Below are 19,810 nucleotides of genomic sequence, written 5' to 3' on the forward strand. Positions count from 1 at the left end.
ATTATTCATTCGGCAAAATAATCCATGCTTAAATGAATGACTTTTATGTGTGCAGCATGTGCTATGTGTTCAGCTTCCAGGTGGAGCCTATTCCAGACCTTTCTGTGGTTTCATTTACTATAGTCGATCCAACTTGAAAACGAGTTGGAATCCTAGTGACCCACCTTGGCAGGACCTGCTGTCTGAGGCTGGAGTGAAGCCCATCTCGCACTCGCAGCGATATGCACCCGGGACATTGAGGCACTGTCCGTTCTCACAGAGATTTATGTTTTCTGCGCACTCATCAACATCTGTGGAAGAAGTAAATTATATCTCTATTCAGTTCCAAATTTCATGACACATTTTCTCCTTGCTCTGTAACTAAATCAGTTTTACTGGCTTGACTTAGTGCTCATTAGCATGAAACAACAGTACATCACATTCGCTGAAATAAGGGTATACGTACGACTGATAGAAAAGCTATTTAACCTGCACCCTAACATTCAATTGTAATGCAATTAACAGGAGAAATGCAGATGTCTCCCACATCTGTCTTGGTTCTTTTTAATGCCAATTTATGTATAGTATTACACCAACATCATTTAGACACGACCAAGAACATTGGAATTAATCTAAAAATGGGGTCCATGCATTTGAAAATGTTATAGTATACACAACTCACTTTTTCACTAGACCAAGTATTTTAAAGCAAATTAGAGACACTATGAGAATGGAGAAAGGTTCTTTCAAGCCATTACAATCTTATAAAAATACTCCTATCTTTTTTAAAATTTCAGAATACTAGGGGGATACAAACATTTTGGTTACATGAATTGCTTTTGTACGGTTTGAGTCAAGGTTATAACCTGGTTGGAACTGGAGACCATTCTTCTAAGTGAAGTATTTCAAGAATGGAAAACAAACTCCTATCTTAACTATACAAACGGGCATTACTCATAGACCTTAAAGATCATTTACTTAAGTCTATCAAGCAGAAAAGGGCAAGGAGGGCAGAAACCCATGTCTACTGAGGGCCTGACATAAGTGGTGTGCTGGCTGTCTCACTTGTGTTTTCTTCTTGAGTCACCAGTTCCTTGAGGTTCAGAAGAGGAAAAGCCTGAGGCTAAGAGCAGCAGGGAGCTGTGAGGGCCACAGGAGCTGAGCCAGGATCTGACTGCAGGTGTGTCTGACACCAAAGCCACGCTCTTTCCTTGATACCACAGTGCAAAGAAATGCAAGGAAAGATGCAATATCCAAAGCTTAAAAATAATAAAGCTTTAATATTGAGTAAGTATGTTTTCTTAAAGAGGCATTCATAAATGAAAAGTCTGCATTTTTTACCTCAATAATTAGAAAACAAATTTAGAGTCTATCATTTAATTGTGGGTTTAAAGTGTGTACTGCAAATCAACAGGGAAACACCTATCTTACAAACTGAATGGCATTCAACTTTACAAACACCAAGACAATCTAGTTTTATATATGCTTATGATGAGAGGATGCTTTACCTCAAGGATCGTGGAATGAAGAGAAGCTAAATGGAAGCTAATATTTACTGAGCTTTTGTGATGTGTTTTCCTAAGTTCTTTACTTGTATTATTCCATTTAATCCTTTCAATACCATGTGGTGAGCTACTGAGACTTTGATAAATACATTTAATAGCAGTGACTGTGTAGGTGATGTAGTCTATTTTAAAAAGCTGAATAGGCCTGGCGTGGTGGCTCACGCCTGTAATCCTACCACTCTGGGAGGCTGAGGCGGGTGGATCATTTGACCTCAGGAATTTGAGACCAGCCTGAGCAAGAGCGAGACCCCATCTCTACTAAAAAAATAGAAAGAAATTATATAGACAACTAAAAAAATATATATAGAAAAAATCAGCCAGGCATGGTGGTGCATGCCTGTAGTCCCAGCTACTTGGGAGGCTGAGGCAGGAGGATTGCTTGAGCCTAGGAGTTGGAGGTTGCTGTGAGCTAGGCTGACACCACGGCACTCACTCTAGCCCAGGCAACACAGTGAGACTCTGTCTCAAAAAAAAAAAAAAAAAGGTGAATAGTTTTTCCATGTCATTCATTTAGTGATTAAAAAAAAAGAAAAAAGAAATGGTATTATAACTGTGGCCATTTTAAAATGGGGAAAATAAGGCCAGATAAGTAATTTACTTAAGTTTTAGTCAGGTAGATGCTGCATAGGCAGGACGCGAATCCAGTTGGTCTTTTCCAGACAAAGCCTGTGTTTTTAAATCATTATGTTATAAATGAGTAGAGAAAATGATAGTCGTTAACAGTATGTACTAGTAATAAATGTTATTTTAAAATGTCCACCAATATATTTGAAAGATCATTCAAGTTTTTGTGATTAATGTAAGAGAAATACATATTCACCTGTGAGCCAAGTGTAAAAATAGGAGTAGTTATTTTAGCCTCCTGTAACTACAGTTTTCTTCAAATAAGGAAGGCATACAAAATGTTCCATGCCAATCATGTCAGCGCACACCCCTCGACTGTCACCCACCTGAGCAGGTAAAGCCATCGCCAGTGAAACCTTCGGAGCAGGCACATCTGTATGAGCCTGGGGTATTCACACACTGAGCGTTTATGCTGCACTGGTGGGTTCCGTTAGAACATTCGTCCAGGTCTGCATGTCAGAAGAACAGAGCAGTAAAGTGCAGAAATAACAATGAAACATTTAAACACCCAGAAAGATTTTCATTTGTCTTGATTTAAATATAAAAACTAGCCAAATGTGTTTTAGTTTGTGTGTGTTTTAGTTTGTAGAGTCACAGCTCCAATATTCTAAGATCTCAGACGCATAATCCAATATCCATGCCACAAACATGGGCCAAAATTATGAATTCAAGCATTTTATGAGGTATCTAATTAGCTAGAATTTTAATGGTTAAAAGAAAACCAGTGTTATATTTCATTCTGACTTCTACTGAAGGTAGATTCTATTGCTGGTTCCACTATCAGTAAAAAAGGATCAATTCTGAAGGTAATACTGAATTTTAGCATAGAGTTTTCAAGTTTATTTTATAGATTAGGAAACCAAGATACGATTCTTGATCTCATGGAGCCCGTAGTCTATTGGAAAAGACAGATATTAAACACAGAAAAAAAATTGAAAAAAGTTACAAGGTGCAATGCGAGAATAAAAGGGGCTTCTAATTTGGACTGCAGGAACAAGGAAGACCCCACCGAAGAAGTAAGTTTTAGCTAACTTCAGACCTCAAAGATGAGGAAGCATCAGCTCGCTGAGCAGAAGTAGGGAAGGGTGATCCTTGCAGAGGGAACAGTACATGTATAGACACCAAGGAGGAAAAGAGTTTGATGTGACAAGAAAAATTAAAAGAGGCTAGAGTGGCAAAGCACAGTGCAGCAGACAGAGGGGGGTGGAAGAGGAAGCCAAACAGACAGTGAAACCCGGAAGGAATGGGGAGGAAGCTGGATTCTATCCCGAGTGCAATGGGTTAGAATGACAAAAAGATCACATCTATGGTTTGAAAGTTTCCTCCTGCTGCTACGTGGAGAATTGATTGCATGAGGGCCAGAGAGGGCTTGAGCAAACAGAAGAGGGGGCTCTTTTAGTGTCCTGCAGAGAGAGAGAGAGAGAGAGAGAGAGAGAGAGAGAGAGAGAGAGAAGAGACAGACTAGACTGGCAGAGACCAGAGTAGGGGATGGAGGAGGAACGGAGACAGAGCCGAACGCCACACTGGAGCACAGGATTCTGGGCACGGATGAATCTCTTCTATCAGAGGCAGGCTGTCTTGAGATAGCTAACCAGAGTGACAGATGGACAAGAAGTACAAAAAAGGGAGGCCATAAGAGAAAAAAAGAGGAGACCTATGGGATTAGAAAATTACGAACAAGGATATGGCTGAAAAGTTGTGAGATTAACCATAGAAAGATGGCTGAACTAGACGTAGGTCGCCAGTAAGCTTAACAAAGCCATGGACGTTCTCAGCTTGCTTTCTTTTTCACTTTAATTGCCCTGGATAATTCTCACCAGTTGGAAAAATTCTTTACTTTAAGGCACGTAAAACACTGCGCATATTAAACAGCACTGTGAGTGATACCAAGAGTCTACTCTAGTCCCTTCCCTCTCAGCTATACAGACAGCTTATTACAAGACTCTGGCTCAAGAACTATGAAACCCGGAGAAACTGTCTTCCCATTCTCTTTGCTTCAAATCAGACTTCTTAGAATCCAACAAAATATTTAGATTTTCCTGTAAGAAGAATTCTATTTTCTACTAAGATACTGATATTGACCATTTACTATAGACTTAGGCTATCTGAAAAAAACCTTTTTGTTTCTTCCATTTATTTTACTGGATTTTAAATCTCACTGATTATTCTATGAAAAGACTGGAAAAACATATTAGTCATTTTTCATCATACAGCTGTTTGGATCACCAGCTGCATATCAAATATTTTTTACTGAACAACAACACATTAAAAAGCAGATGCCAAGGCATACCATTGTAATTTGATCATTTATATTAAGGCTAAAGGAAACTCTTATGCAGAAATTATCTTACCACTAAGATAGCCTTTGATTTACAAGAGAATACATGAAAGTTAAGAGTATATTCCTATAACTGTTCAAAGAGCCTTTAAAAATGTCACGCCTTAGCAAAAGATTACATTCGCAAACTCACCAATACATTTGATGCCATTGCCAACCCAGCTTTCTCTGCAGCTGCATTTGAAGCTTCCTGGGACATTCAGACAAGCAGCATGCATGTCACAGTTGTGAGCACCAATTTCACACTCATCCACATCTGAGAAACCACAGTTAATATGAAAAAGATAGAAATACAAGCCAGTTAATTCTACTTCCAAATATATTTCTGTATAGGTAAAATTTTAAAGTAAATATGAAAACATACAGAGAAAATATTAACATCAGTTTTATTTTTAATTTTTGTAGGCTTCAACAAGATTTGGAAGTTCATGATCTAAACACAACAAGTCCTTCCCTAGAAGAAACTGTTAGCAACTCACCAGGAGGAGGGCAGGCATGTGTGCCACCCCCTGCCCAGCCCAGGGGCCTTCCTCCCTGCCCAGAGCCAGAGTAAACTCTATGCAGAGGACATCAGATCACAGATGTCAAGAGAAATCTTATTTCCAAGAAGAACCTGTGCTACTTCTTCCTCTTAATATTTATTACATATTTTGTGAAGACACAAATAAGCCTAACTTTGTTTTGAAGTCCATTCTCTTTTTAAAATAATACAGTCATTTTTAAAATCAATGTATTTTATAGAGTTTTTGAAAACTATCACTTAGGTTTGTATTTTTATTTCTTCTATTTGTTTGAGAATATAAAAAAAATATTCACTGGAAATTTTATCTGGAAAGTGACTAGATGCTTTTACCAGTGTGTATGTGTGTGTATATATAACATATATAATATACACACACATATATACACACCCTCCCACATACATATATATGTATAAACTATGTAGATATGGTTCCCCACAGTTTTCTAGATGTAAGAATAATCTGTCCTATCCAGTTCAGTGATTCCATATTGTAGATGCTGAAGTCATGCACACACTACTGCCTTTGCATGAACACTGCCAGTGGTGAACATGCAGAGGACTATACCTTCTTTCATTACTTGCCCTTCCCTGGAGGGTCAGCTTAAGGGCTGGGTTGCAGCCTAAGCCACGCACCTTTTGCCTTGAGCGAAATACCATACAGGGGCTTTAAACTGAGTGCTGAGAAATACCTGGTCCAAAACCTTGACCTTAGTACTTCCTAGACCCACATGCACACAAAAAGCTAAAACTATTTAGTGGGAAAAGGGAACAAGAGACAAAGTGGATAGGATGAGCACAGAAAGAACGAGAGAAGAAAGGGAGAGGCAATTTGGGCAGAGAGAAGAGAAGAGAAAAGCAACTGGAGAGAGAATAGAAAAGAAGGGAGGAAAATATGGGGGACAGGAAGGAAGGAAAAAGTCTACACAGAACTTGAGATGAACTTTTAGTAGTTTAGAAGAACTGCAAAGACAAACAAAAACTGGGACCCCCACCCCCCCCCCCCCACCCCACCCCGCCCAGGTCTTTCAGTGCTCCTTCTTTCTGTGTGTCTTCCTTCCGGGCAGCAGTCACTCTCAGAAAGCAAATGCTGCTCCAAGAGCCACCAGCAGCAGCTCAGAGCCATGGGGACCGGACTCCACTCCCACCCCCTCCGAGTCAGGGCCCACAGCCGGCCTGTGGTAGTGCTCAGACAGGGTGCTACCACAGAGACCGGCCAAAGGCATCACACACGCTGCGGGTCAGCTTCTCACCGCACACGCGGTCGTGGCCTGGGTGTGGGTAACTGGTCTCGAGATGCAAGAGGACAAATGACACTGAAGGTTGGCCTTTGAAATCTAAGAAGCTGGAGCATGCAGGATACAAGCTGGAGACCTACCTGTGCATCCTGTGGTCCCCTTCTTCACTGAATAACCCAGCTGACAGTGGCAAATGAAGGATCCCTTTGTGTTCTCACATTCTCCAAACATGCAGATGTTTGAATTTAGGTCACATTCATTCACATCTAGAAAAATTATTTTCAATATCTGGTTAGTATTTGCTCACAGTAGTAATTAAAAAGCTATCTTTTAAACTGAACAGCATAATACTGAAATACACAGGTAAAATCTAAAATATAATCCATTTGCAAGACATACTACTGCAAATAAATGAATCATCTGTCTTTAAAGACTTTTTTCCAAATAATTATTCTTCCTTTTCAGGTTTTACAGCTCTAGTAAAATGGTTTAAAATTTTAAAATAACAACTGAAAAAGCCTTCCTCTTCTCACATTTTTGTGTGTACATGTATGTGCATAAATATCTATCCTCCTCTTATGATACGCACCAATGCACGTTTTCATGTCCATTGAAGCCATGAACCCGTCATAACAGAGACAGCGATACTCGCCAGGAATGTTGGTGCACTGGCCACCATCACAGATATCAGGATTGTTTTCACATTCATCAATATCTGATGATACAAAATTAACATCAAATGAAAACAAGGATGTCTTTCATCAATATCAAATGTTTTTTCCATCCAGTTCCACTCAATAATATCTGGAGCCACATTCGTAAGGTAAAATTAATTAGATGCACAGTCTGTGTTTCCCCTTCTATACCTGCACACGACCTCCCATCTGGCATCAGGGCGTAGCCCTCGCTGCAGCTGCATTCGTAGCTTCCTTCTGAATTCGTGCACTGGGTGTCGCAGCCTCCGTTCATGATCATACATTCGTCAATGTCTGCGAAAACAACATTGCAACCACATTACCTGTGAGGCCTACTTCCTTAAACACAAAACACAAGGCTTTTTTTCTTGTTTTTAAACAGATACTGCTCATATGGTTTGGATTTTTCTCCCCAGTATTTGTGTCTATTTAGTACTATACCATTAGTCTTAGTCCTTTTTACTGTTTTTTAGATAGCATTCCACATTTAACTCCAGTACTGTAAGATTAAGGAACTCAGGAATATAATAACTATGGAATTTAGAGCATTTTCTGCAATAAAACTAGTAAGTGCTCTGCAAAATCAACAAACCATCTGAGATTTGCCCCCATTCTTAGATTCATTTTTGGGACAAAGGACTCACATAGGCTTCACTATATATTTAGTGCCAAAAGTGTCGCTGGACTGACTTGAGACTCACAAGTGTCAGACCTGGCCTCCACTTACCTGTACAGCCCTGGCGGTCTGGCGTGGCCTGGTACCCAGGACTGCAAGAGCACTGATAAGTTCCAATCATGTTCACACATTTTCCATTTCTACAGAGACTGTCACTCAGGGAGCATTCATTAACATCTATAAAAGATATACTGAATTAATGTTTTATGCAATAGGCAAATCTTAAAACCATTAAGAACATGCTTCACTGGAGCAGTGGTCTCCAGAGAGATTTGTGTACTTCAGAGGGAGGTAAAATGATCTCCTGGGCTGTTCAAAGAAAATGCTGGAGGTTCTATTATTTCTATCCACAACAGTGCTGTCCAGTAGAACTTTGAACAATGATGCAACTGTTACGTATCTATGCTGTCCAATACATAACTGCATGTGGATAATATGACTAAGGAATTTTTAGTGTTATTTAATTCTATTTAAATTTACATAGCCACATGTGACCAGTAGTGACTACTATGTTAGCCCACAGATTTGGCACGTGCCAGAATGAAGCTTCCTACTATTTAATATATGACTCTACCTGGCATGCTCACCTGGCCTTTATTAGATGGCCAGGGGCTGCCCACGCAGCTTGAAGTCTCCCGAAGGAAGACGGCTGGTTCCACAGAACAGAGGCCTGACAACAGGGCCCTTGCTTGTTTGTTTGTTTTTGTCGTGCTGTGTTCAGTGTGCCTGGATAGGTGGATCTACAGATTCTATTGTGTGTTTTAAAATAAACTAGCCTTTCTAAGATAGACAGATGGCTTAAAAAAAACCAATCAAAGATCTATGGCATAAACTTAGGACCAATAACGTAATCATAAGAAAGCAGCAAGAAAACATATTTCCTTATGCAAGCTACTTGGCAGATGCAATCTCAGGTAAAAACAATGATGGTATTATAAGATACAACTAGAAGTTCATTGCAAATTCTCAAAATGACTGAGAAGACTATATGGATTTATGCTCATGATCATTACGTGTATATTTTATATTGTACAGAAATATATATTTCATATTGTGCATTATACCTTTGAAGGGTATTCTTTTTAACTATAAGATCCATGAAAACTAAGTAACAAAATAAAATGAACTTAGATCTCTGAATCACTGTATCTCAGTATGTTCAACCATGAATAAATATTCTCTAATTAACAGTGTGGAAAAGCTTTTTGTACCACTATTAAAATGAGATAAAAAAACATTTAAAACTTCTTCATTCATCTTTTTAAAACATCTGTTTAGTCTATGACTTAAGATTCACCTCATACACTAGCACAGCAAAACATATGGCTTCTAAATAAATATGTACGTATTGGCAAAGTATGTTCAAATTATTTTTTAAAACGTGGTGTGTGATCTGCTCTATTTTAAGCTGTTTTATTTGCCTACAGTTTCAAGAAAGAGTTCCTGTGAAGAAAATGTTTCGTGGCTACACCCAAGTTTTAAAGCCGGCGTACCAGAATGGGGAAGCCCAGAGGCCGCCACGTGTTCTGGAAAGCCACAGGCTGGAAGCTCAACGGCCAGCCATCCGTCTCCTCGCGTCCCCTTTGCCATCGGACAGGCCCAGGGCCAGCAAAGAGACGGTGGCGTCCCTGAGAGACGGGGGAAGGAGTGCAGGCACTCGCCCGCGTGAGAGCAGACCCGAGCGCTCTGCCTGTGCGGATGGGAAGAGGCCGGTGGAGGATGCACAGGCGCAGGGGCAGCTTTTCCGTCCCATCCTCCTGCGGGGCTGGGGCTGCAGGCCTTGCATAGGGTCCCGCACACAGGGACCAGTCACATGTGCTTGTAATGAAAATGAGGCCAACCAGAATAACGCCAGCTCATTTGAATGTGTCACTGAAGCACCGTCTAACGAGACAGCCTGCATCCAGATGTAGGTAATCTAAATTTCTCACTTTTAATAAACTGTATCTCACGCGCCCCCAAACACCACGTTTGTTAGAACTGATCCCTTGTCTTGAGCAGCTGTCTCAGTGGGCTCATGTGCTGAGGGGACAGACTCACCTACACAGTCCTCACGGGATGGTGACAGCTCGTGTCCCAGTGGGCAGTCACACTGAAAGCTGCCCTCAGTGTTCACACAGGTGCCACCCCTACAAAGGAGAGGGTTACGTTCACATTCGTCAATGTCTGAAAGGTAAAAACGTGAGATCCATTAAAGAACGCTGAGGAAAAAATACTCACGCACACAGCACGGGAGAAAGAATGTTACCTGAGGTAAGTGTGTGACTCAAACGTTAGAGATAAGCTTCACAGTAGATGGGAGAGTGCTCTCCTCACGTTTCCTACTGCCAGTAGAAAAACTAAAAATTCTACCCTTAAAGATAGTAAGCTACCAACAAATTTACTTGCATGAAGTGAGAAGGCTCACAAGAGGTAAAAATAAACAATATTTGCTTTCTATCATCCTAGACTCAAGATATAATATTTATTGTTGTCAGTTATTCTGGTGTCTATATCTCTAATCAAAGTGAAAGGAAAGTCTTAAGACTCATAACCTACTACATTCTAGGAGGTAAGTCCCATAAGTGATGGAAAAACAAACATGGGCTGACAAGTTGGCAATACCAGAAGGTTTGCAATACACAAATGAGGAAAATACCATGAGATTAGCATGACTGAATACAGATTTGGGGCCCACCACACAAAGCCATGCATTTTTACTGTTTTGTTTTGTTTTTTGTAGAGACAAGGTCTCACTATGTTGCTCAGGCTGGTCTCGAACTCCTGGCCTTAAGTGATCCTCCTCCCTTGGCCCCCCCAAAGTGCTGGGATTACAGGCGTCACTCACCACGCCTGGCCTAATGCTGAGCATTTTTTAAGTGAATCCCTTCTGAGCAATGAGTCTGTGTGTTGATTTTAGATTCTATGAAGAAACAGGATCTAGTCTCAGTACCTCATCTCCACTGAGGCACCAAGAAGTTGGGGCTCCCTGAGAGCTACCCCAGCACGGATTTCCTGTCTGACATTTAAATCCCTTCTCTCCATCACCACAGATCCTGGCCAAGCCCACCATTCAGGACCCTGAGATGAGCACAGGTCAAGGGAAGGACTCTGTGCTGGCTGGTTCCAAGATCGGTAGGAAGAGCTGGCCGCGCTTACCCATGCAGTTCTTCATCATCATGAACCCGCTCTCATAGCCTTCGAAGCACTCACACTCAAAGCTGCCTGGCGTATTCACGCAGATTCCGCTGCCACAGAGGTCGGGAGAAATCCTGCACTCGTCGATGTCTAACTCGCATGGTTTAAAAGAAATAAAAAAATAGAATGAGATGGATTTGGCCTTCCACGTGAAGGTGCCACACACGTGAAATGCTGGGGAAATCAGTGGCTAATGGCACAAGGATGCATTTTCAGTACATCGGGTAGAGGGGACAGGGCCTTAGGCTCATTCCTTTCCCCAACTGCCAAAACTGCCACAGCCAACGGGCAGGTGCTGCCTCCTTGCCTTCAGGAATTCTGTATTGTGGATTTATCTTTGTGGCTTAGAAATGGGAACAGGAGGACGAAGTCGGCAGCGGTGGCATGTGCGGAACGAGGCAGCTGGCAGGTGAGCGGTGCACGAGTGGAAGGCAGGGCCACACGCGACTCGGAGACACCACTGTCCTGCACTGGCCCACGCCCGCCCCAGGCGCAAGTAGTGAGGACAGGGACCTGCCTCCGAGCAGGGGTGTGGCACGCCACAGGCAGACGTCTCTGAGGCAGACACCGCACTAACTTCGAGCCAGAGAGCGCACACGGCAGGGCCACAAGGGTGCCCCAGCTAGTGTTTCTGTGTCACATTCAGCTGTGAAGAGCTTACTAATCTAATTTTTTAAAAAATAAAGAAAAATGATGTTTGCGTGTTTGTCACTTTTTATATATTACAGTAAAAAAAAGAATCTTCAATAATAGCATCTATATTCTCAAAAACAGTATTCTCTAAGAAATCTCTCCCGTGCCTAAAACTAGGATTTTTCAATAAAGACTTTTCAATAGAGAAGTTATATCAATCAATATACAATATATTTGAGAACACATGACCTATAAAACATTTTTTAGTTTAGAAATTAAAAATTTCAAATTTAAAAATTTATCAGAGTGGGGGAAAATTATTTCTGACACTGTCTCTTTATTTTGATGAATTTAACTTTGATGTTTTTCTATCATAGGATTTAGTCAGTGCATAACTTGTGCACTTGGGGGCCTCAGTGTCGGCTTTCTCCCGGCTTTACGTCTTTCTCTATTAATTTCTCCAATTACAGCACATATGGAAAAAATGTGAGCACTTTCCTTTAAACAAACATCTTAACAGAATTCATTGATTCAATTAAGCAGCTAACGGTACGCACATTAATTCTCTTTCTATCTCAGAACTGCTGGTAGGAGCCACACGAGGTACATAGAGTGGAGCGAGGACAGTTTTTGGCTCGTGTGATGTAGTGTGAGCTTCACCGTGTTGAGTGTGGGCTCTGGGACCAGATGCCTGGGTACAATCTCAGTCTGTCTGTCGTCTGCGTATAAGGCCTTCGGAAGATCACTGAACTTCTCTGTGCCTCAGTTTTCTTCTCTGTGATAGAGCCCACCTCATAGAATTAAATGAACCAATATTCGTTAGGTGCAGAGAACCGTGCTCGTCTCATAGAAAGTGCTATATATATGTTAGCTATTCTCTGCTAAGAATTGGTATTTTGGAAGAGGTGGCTCTTGAACTGGTCCTTGAAGGCTGTCTTGAAATGCCAACTTTATAGGTGTGGAATAAGCAGAGAGGCAAGAGACGAAGTGCACAGGTGAAGAGAAGCAATGCATCTCGGAGAGCAGGAAGCCAGAGTGCAGAGCGGCTTCACTGGAGAGTGAGTGCAGGCGGGCGGGGTCCCCGAGGGCGCCCAGAATAGGAGGAGGACACTGGCCTCCCACGCTGTGAAGAATGGGAGCCAACCATTTTCCACACAACTTCACATTACACCCCAACAATGCAGCGCTGTCAACACATCTCTGTCTTTTACAGCTAAAGAAGGAGAGTGGTAAGTGACTTGGCTAATTTCACATCAAAAATAAGAGGTGGGGTCAGAACAGAAAGAACCCTGAGCTTCTCTGTCCGGGTCTGGGATTGCTTGAGTCAACGGGGGTTGTCTTCCGGGAAGTTACACAATCTAAGACTTGCCTGAGGATGATAAACGCTGTGGTTATGACAATGGATTGGCCTGTGGAGACTTAACAGGCTGCAGGGTCTTGGAGGTGTCTGCAGTGTAGCAGATAATGTGATATGTCATCCAGGTCCCCCTTCAGGAAGGAAGGACTCCCTCCCTCCCTCCCTCAGCTGTTGGCAGTGCTGCTGGCAGAGCCCTCAGAGGCCAACTGTCCTAAGAGGACCTCTTCTCCCCTTCTCTGGGCAGCTGTGTCCCAGGATTGGTCATGCAGGTAGATAACTGCCGGGCCCTACTCAAGACAGCCCTGATGGTGTGGGCTGAGGGTGTCAGTGGGACTACATCACAGCCCAACATCTCCCTCTGCCCATTCTGCGTCTTTCCCTTCCCTTCCGAGGGGTTGATCCCAAGAGGAACCCCTAATAACCTCCTGCATGCTCAGCTCTGCCTCAGAGCCTGTGTCCTGAGGAGCTTAACTTGCATCTGCGTCTAGAAGAGACATACCATAGGTTCCTGAAATAGCCACTGTGATGGAAGAATTTGCATAACTTTTTCACTTGTCCATTAGGAGAGGAAGATGTCAAAATTAAAGTGGGAGGTTTCAATCCCGACCAACATTACACTAATAGTACAGGAAAGGATGCAACAAAAAAAGAAAACTACAGACCAATACCCCTTATGAATATAGATGCAAAAATTCTCAATAAAATCCTAGCAAATCGAATCCAAGTGCTTATCAAAAAAATAATCCATCACGAAAGTGGGCTTCATCCCAGAGATGCAGGTATGGTTTAACATACGCAAATCTATAAATGTAATTCACCACATAAATAGAAGCAAAAATAAAGACCATATGATCCTCTCAATAGATGCAGAAAAAGCATTTGACAAAATTCAACACCCTTTTATGATAAGAACGCTTAACAAAATAGGCATAGACGGGGCCTATCTAAAAATGATACAAGCCATATATGACAAACCCACAGCCAACATCATACTGAATGGGAAAAAATGGAAATCATTCCCACTTCGAACTGGAACCAGACAAAGCTGCCCACTGTCCCTATTACTTTTCAACACAGTATTGGAAGTCCTTGCAAGAACTATCAGTCAAGAGAGCAGAATCAAGGGAGTCCAAATAGGGAAAGAAGAGATCAAACTCTCACTCTTTGCTGATGATATGATGTTACATCTGGAAAACCCCAAGGATTCAACCAAGAGACTCCTGGAATTGATTAATGAATTCAGTAAAGTCTCAGGATACAAAATCAATACACACAAATCAGAGGCATTCATATATGCCAATAACAGTCAAACGAGAACCAAATTAAGGACTCAATTCCCTTCAAAATAGCAACAAAGAAAATAAAATACCTAGGAATATATTTAACTAAGGAGGTAAAGGACCTCTACAGGAAGAACTATGAAACACTGAGGAAGGAAATCGCAGAGCATGTAAATAAGTGGAAAACCATACCATGCTCGTGGATCGGAAGAATCAACATTGTTAAAATGTTTATATTGCTCAAAGTGATCTACAGATTCAATGCAATCCCTATTAAATTACCAACATCATTTTTCACAGATACAGAAAAAATAATTTTATGCTTTGTATGGAACCAGAGAAGACCCCGCTTAGCAAAACCAATTTTAAGCAACAAAAACAAAATGGGAGGTATTAATTTGCCAAACTTCAAACTATACTACAAGGCTGTGATTATTAAAACTGCTTGGTATTGGCACAAGTGCAGGGACACAGACCAATGGAACAGAACAGAAAATCCAAATATAAAACCATCCTCATATAGCCATCTAATCTTTGACAAAGCAGACAAAAACATACTCTGAGGAAAAGATTCCTTATTCAATAAATGGTGCTGGGAAAACTGGACAGCCACATGTAGAAGACTGAAACAGGACCCACAGCTTTCACCTCTCACAAAAATCAAATCACGGTGGATAACAGACTTAAACCTTAGGTGCGAAACTATTACAATTCTAGAAGAAAATGTAGGAAAGACTCTTGCAGACATTGGCCTAGGCAAAGAATTTATGAAGAAGACCCCAAAGGCAATCACAGCAACAACAAAAATAAATGGGACCTGATTAAATTAAAAAGCTTCTGCACAGCCAAAGAAACAGTCACGAGAGTAAACAGACAACCTACAGAACGGGAAAAAATTTTCGCATACTACACATCAGATAAAGGCCTGATAACAAGAATCTATTTAGAACTCAGGAAAATCAGTAAGAAAAAAATCGAACAACTCCATTAAAAAGTGGGCAAAGGACATGAATAGAAATGTTTCAAAAGAAGATATAAGAATGGCTAACAAACATATGAAAAAATGTTCAACATCCCTAATCATCAGGGAAATGCAAATCAAAACCACAATGAGATATCACTTAACTCTAGTGAGAACGGCCTTTATCAAAAAGTCTCAAAACAATACATGTTGGCATGGATGCGGAGAGACAGGAACACTCATACACTGCTGGTGGGACTGTAAACTAGTGCAACCCCTGTGGAAAGCATTATGGAGATACCTTAAACAGATTCAAGTAGACCTACCATTCGATCCAGCAATCCCATTATTGGGCATCTACCCAGAGGAACAAAAGTCATTCTATAAAAAAGACACATGCACCCGAATGTTTATAGTAGCACAATTCACAATTGCAAAGATGTGGAAACAACCCAAATGCCCATCAATTCATGAATGGATTAGAAAAATGTGGTATATGTATACCATGGTGTATTACTCAGCTATAAGAAATAATGGTGATATGGCATCTTTTTGCTTCTCCTGGAGAGAGTTAGAATCCATTCTACTAAGTGAAGTATCCCAAGAATGGAAAAATAAGCACCACATGTACTCACCAGCAAATTGGTTTCCCTGATCATCACCTAAGTGCACATTTGGGAATAACCCCAATTGGGTATCGGACAGAGGTAGAGGGTGGGCGGGAGGAGATGGGTGCATAACTATATGATGAGTGCATTGCGCACGGTCTAGGGAATGGACACGCTTGAAGCTCAGACTCGGGGGTTGGGGGGGCATGGGCAATATACATAACCTGAACTTTTGTACCCCCACAATAAGCTGAAATAAAAAAAAAATGAGAAGGGGAACAGACGGGGCAGGAGAGGCCGTGTGGGCTGGGGGAGGGGTTCAGAAGCGGAGCCCAGAGAATTCCCCAAGCGACGGGTTAGGTGGACACTAGGTGGACACGAGGGTGGCCAGGCGGGCGGCAGGCTCGGCGGGGAGTGTGGGGTCGCGGGCAGCTCCCCTAGACGCTCCCCTGCCAGGCCCAGCAGCCAGGCGCGGGGAGCACGTGCGGGGCGGGGTGCGGGGCCTGGCCTGGGCGAGCAGAAGACCTGCGGGGCGGCAAGGGGGAGGCGGGAAGGCGCGGGACACACAGTCCCATGGGATCGCGACCAAGGAGCAGATGGGAGGGTGGGAGATGAGGGAATTCTAAAGCGAGTATGAATGAGGAGAGTTCTGGAGTGACATCCTGGAGATGCAGTTCAAGTGTTTGGAATAATTTGTTATATTATCTAATAAAAAATGTGAAATTTCATATCTTTTCAAACCAAAGAGAATGGTTATGGATACGGATATGGATGGTGACCGAAGCCTAGTTATTAAGAATCCTGTTTATACATGAAAAAAATAAGTCATAATTTCTCTATTACAAACTTTACAATCTTTATCAGTATACTACTCAAGTTATATAATTTTTGTGGATTTAATGGCTATATTCTTTAGTACTCCTATGTTTTGAAAATCATATTTTTATGCCATTTCTGCAAGAAACATAGCATTTTCATGCTATTTTGCAGCTCTCTCACAAGACATGTATTTGGAGAACTGATTTAAGTGTAGGGACAAGAAATAAAAATAAAAACTTCCATGTTCTCAGCCAGGGTTTACCAAATCAAACACCAGAATCATCTTACCTGTGCAGTTTCTTTCCTCCATGTCTAGAGCAAAGCCACTATTGCAACGGCACTTGAAACTTCCAATGGTGTTTCTGCACTTTCCATAGGTGCACATTCCCGGAAATGCTTTGCATTCATTGATGTCTAAAAGTAGAATAAAGCCAAGCTGAGCTGGCTGATATAAAAGAGTAGGCCCATCACTTTAATTAACTAGTGATGGGCAATAACACACCCAGTGAAATGAAGGGTATCACATTTTCCAATGATCATATCGATAACACACAAAAAGTTTCAACTGTGAGAAAGATTCCATATTCTCAGTAAAAGAGTTGTGATCCCTTTATTTCTGCCCATTTGTTTTGTAAAGGCGAGTGGCGATAGAGACCTTATTGCTATAGAGGTAGCTATTGGGGCTACATCTCAGGTTGTGCGAAGGAAAGTGGAGGAAGGAACAGTAGAAGACCAGATTAACAGTCTGTTTCATATCTTCATTTTAATATTGTCTTACATATTTATATTCCTGGGCCATAAGGATGGCCACAAAACATGTTTAATCTAGAAAATAAACTGGGAAGTTAAAGGTTTAAAGCAAAATCAATTCTCAGAGAACGCGGAGGGCATCCTGTTGGTGTAGAGGGTCCAAGTTCCGTGGGCAGTTACCTTTGTAAAAGGGCCGCCCAGTAAGAACATCCCCTCTGTTAGCAAAGCCAGGCCCCCGGGGGCACAGTGTCTCGTACTCCTTGGTGCCAGGTTTGGGGCATTCCTCACACTCAGTGCCCCAAGCTGCCCCAACAGCACAGCAGCAGGCGTCCATGCGGAATTTTCCAGGAACAGGGTGGATGCATTCGTCTTCATCCCACTTCAAGTAACAGTGCTCCATGCGGATATCTACACCGAGAGCGAAATCGCAGCGTGAGAGTAAGTGGAAACATTCATGAACATCCTCACACGGAGCGTCTGCTCAGCACCAGGCACAGTGCTGGCCGGGCCGTGCATGGCGGGCGAGGCACATCCCTGGCCCCGGAATGGACTCCGTGACAACAGCCATTTAAGGAGAGCAAAGTGGGAATTCCCCTGGTGTTACTTAATTCTCACCAGAAACAGGAAGGAGAGAAGGAGAGGCCCCTCATGACATGACTGCTTCATGTCATCCATCGCCTGTGATCCCTTTTTTGTATTGCTTACTTCAGAAAGAGGAGAACAATTTTAGTGATAGATTCTTCTTGTTCACTGAATTGCTTAAAGTGGCTTTTGAGCAGCCCTGCCAAATCCTAGTTATAAACAGTAGATGATCAGCTGTAATCTAGTTGCCAATTTGGTACAACTATTAAAACTGCTTTACAAAAGGAAAAATGTTATTATTGCATTTTAAGTTTTTTCTTTCTGCCAAATTTACCTTTTGCATCATGGTTTTTCCCCGGATTATGTGAAGTTTCCCTATTAAGGGGCCAAATTATTTGCTTTAATGTCACATTTTCCCTTCAACTTCAAAATATACCAACGTTTCTGTGCTTAGCCTGTGCTAGCCAGGACCTTAGAACACCAACAATCACAAAATAAGGCAGACCAGCATGATCTATAAATAATATGTTCATCTGTTGGCCAATAGATTTGTTTTCAAACTCGTCAAGCATTTTGCTGTTTAATTTACAAATGTTGATAATGAGTTCAGAAAAGATTTTTCTTAATTAAATAACATGATTTATTTGATAAGAGCACTTCAAGACATTAAATCCTTTCTGGAACCTGAAAACTCTTTAACAGAGGGAAAGAAATTTCTGATGGAAATGTACACAGTAACAAATTAATATGTTTACTATTTTAGGTACTATCAATACTGACTCTTTCAAGTTGTAAACCAAAGGTAACATCAACTTTAGCAACTGCCTTTAAGCCTAGAGTTATATACATTTCTAAGTACTGTAATTAAAAATTCCTATTTTTAGAGAAAAGATAACTGTGGCAAATTTTTATTTGATTCAGTAGAATGAATATAGGTATTCACAGAAGGTGATTCTGCTTTCTATATGTACATTAACCACTGTTTCAGAGGTCACTGAAGTAATTTGCTGCAGAAGCCATTTTGGGATAAATTGTGGGCAGGGGGAAGGCATTTGAACTAAGCATGTAAAAAGTTATAATAGCCTGGGAAAGTAATCCTATGTCTCTCCTACTGAGATTGATATCAGTATTTACATCAGGAATCAAAACAGCCAGCACACTGGCCACATGAGGCCTATAAATGCTTTGATTGACTTGCACAGAAATTAAGGTAAGAACTTGGAAACCTTTGCATTGTACATGTGTTGTGCAGTTTGCTGCTGTCCCCATCACTTCATATTGTCACTATACTCATTTACATCACCTGCCTGGCCTCTGCGAGCCATTTGAGTTTGGGATCTCTGATTTAGATGCAGTTCTTTCAGAGCAATTCACCACAACTTTTGTTCTCAGAATATTTTACATTTTCATATGCCAACTGCTTCTTGAAACTTTCTCACATCCCCAGACAGAATGAATTAATGTAGCATAATTCAAGTAGTGACAAAAACATTTAACCAAAGTAGAAGGGTGAAAAATTCAATATATCCTTTTACAATATTACAAAGGCTTTAATTCCTGAATGATGTTATTGGAAATTTATTTTGCTTACTGATAATTTACAATCAATGATATGTCTTCACATATTACATCCTTTGGTTACTGAGGGCTCCTTGATTTCATTATTCATTTGGCATACTGATACTATTATTTTGTCGTTTTTAAAAGATACATAATTTTTTCCAAACATTGTAGATAATTTTAAGGTAATTTTTAAAATAATTAAAAATCTGAAAAGAACTGTCCTTTATTTTTGTATTTTGGATATTATGCTTTCTAAATAATTTCATATGATTCTGTGGTCATGCTTTCTGTCCAGATTTAGATATGCTGTCAAAAATTATAATAACTACACGGTATTGCAAACTTTTTTTCTTCCCACTAATTTTTAAAAAATCACTGATATATTTAAATACTTTAAAGATCACTGAATATAATACTATCTTTGCTCATGCTTTGTCTACATGCT

General features: G+C 41.1%; 1 protein-coding gene across 1 annotated transcript in view; it reads right to left on the reverse strand.

Annotated features, from left to right (window-relative positions):
- The window catches only part of FBN2 (fibrillin 2), a 257,674-nt gene that overhangs the window by 57,407 nt on the left and 180,457 nt on the right, over nucleotides 1–19,810 (reverse strand). The window contains exons 24-34 of the mRNA XM_045565793.1: nucleotides 17,401–17,628; nucleotides 16,759–16,884; nucleotides 10,774–10,902; nucleotides 9,676–9,801; nucleotides 7,687–7,812; nucleotides 7,131–7,253; nucleotides 6,854–6,979; nucleotides 6,405–6,530; nucleotides 4,640–4,762; nucleotides 2,495–2,617; nucleotides 165–290 (exon numbers count right to left, since the gene is read on the reverse strand). Of these exons, the coding sequence (XP_045421749.1) occupies nucleotides 165–290; nucleotides 2,495–2,617; nucleotides 4,640–4,762; nucleotides 6,405–6,530; nucleotides 6,854–6,979; nucleotides 7,131–7,253; nucleotides 7,687–7,812; nucleotides 9,676–9,801; nucleotides 10,774–10,902; nucleotides 16,759–16,884; nucleotides 17,401–17,628 (1,482 nt within the window). The remainder of the gene's footprint in view (nucleotides 1–164; nucleotides 291–2,494; nucleotides 2,618–4,639; nucleotides 4,763–6,404; nucleotides 6,531–6,853; nucleotides 6,980–7,130; nucleotides 7,254–7,686; nucleotides 7,813–9,675; nucleotides 9,802–10,773; nucleotides 10,903–16,758; nucleotides 16,885–17,400; nucleotides 17,629–19,810) is intronic.

This window comes from Lemur catta, chromosome 12 (genome assembly GCF_020740605.2).
Source record: "Lemur catta isolate mLemCat1 chromosome 12, mLemCat1.pri, whole genome shotgun sequence".
In the NCBI taxonomy this organism is placed as follows: Eukaryota; Metazoa; Chordata; class Mammalia; order Primates; family Lemuridae; genus Lemur; species Lemur catta.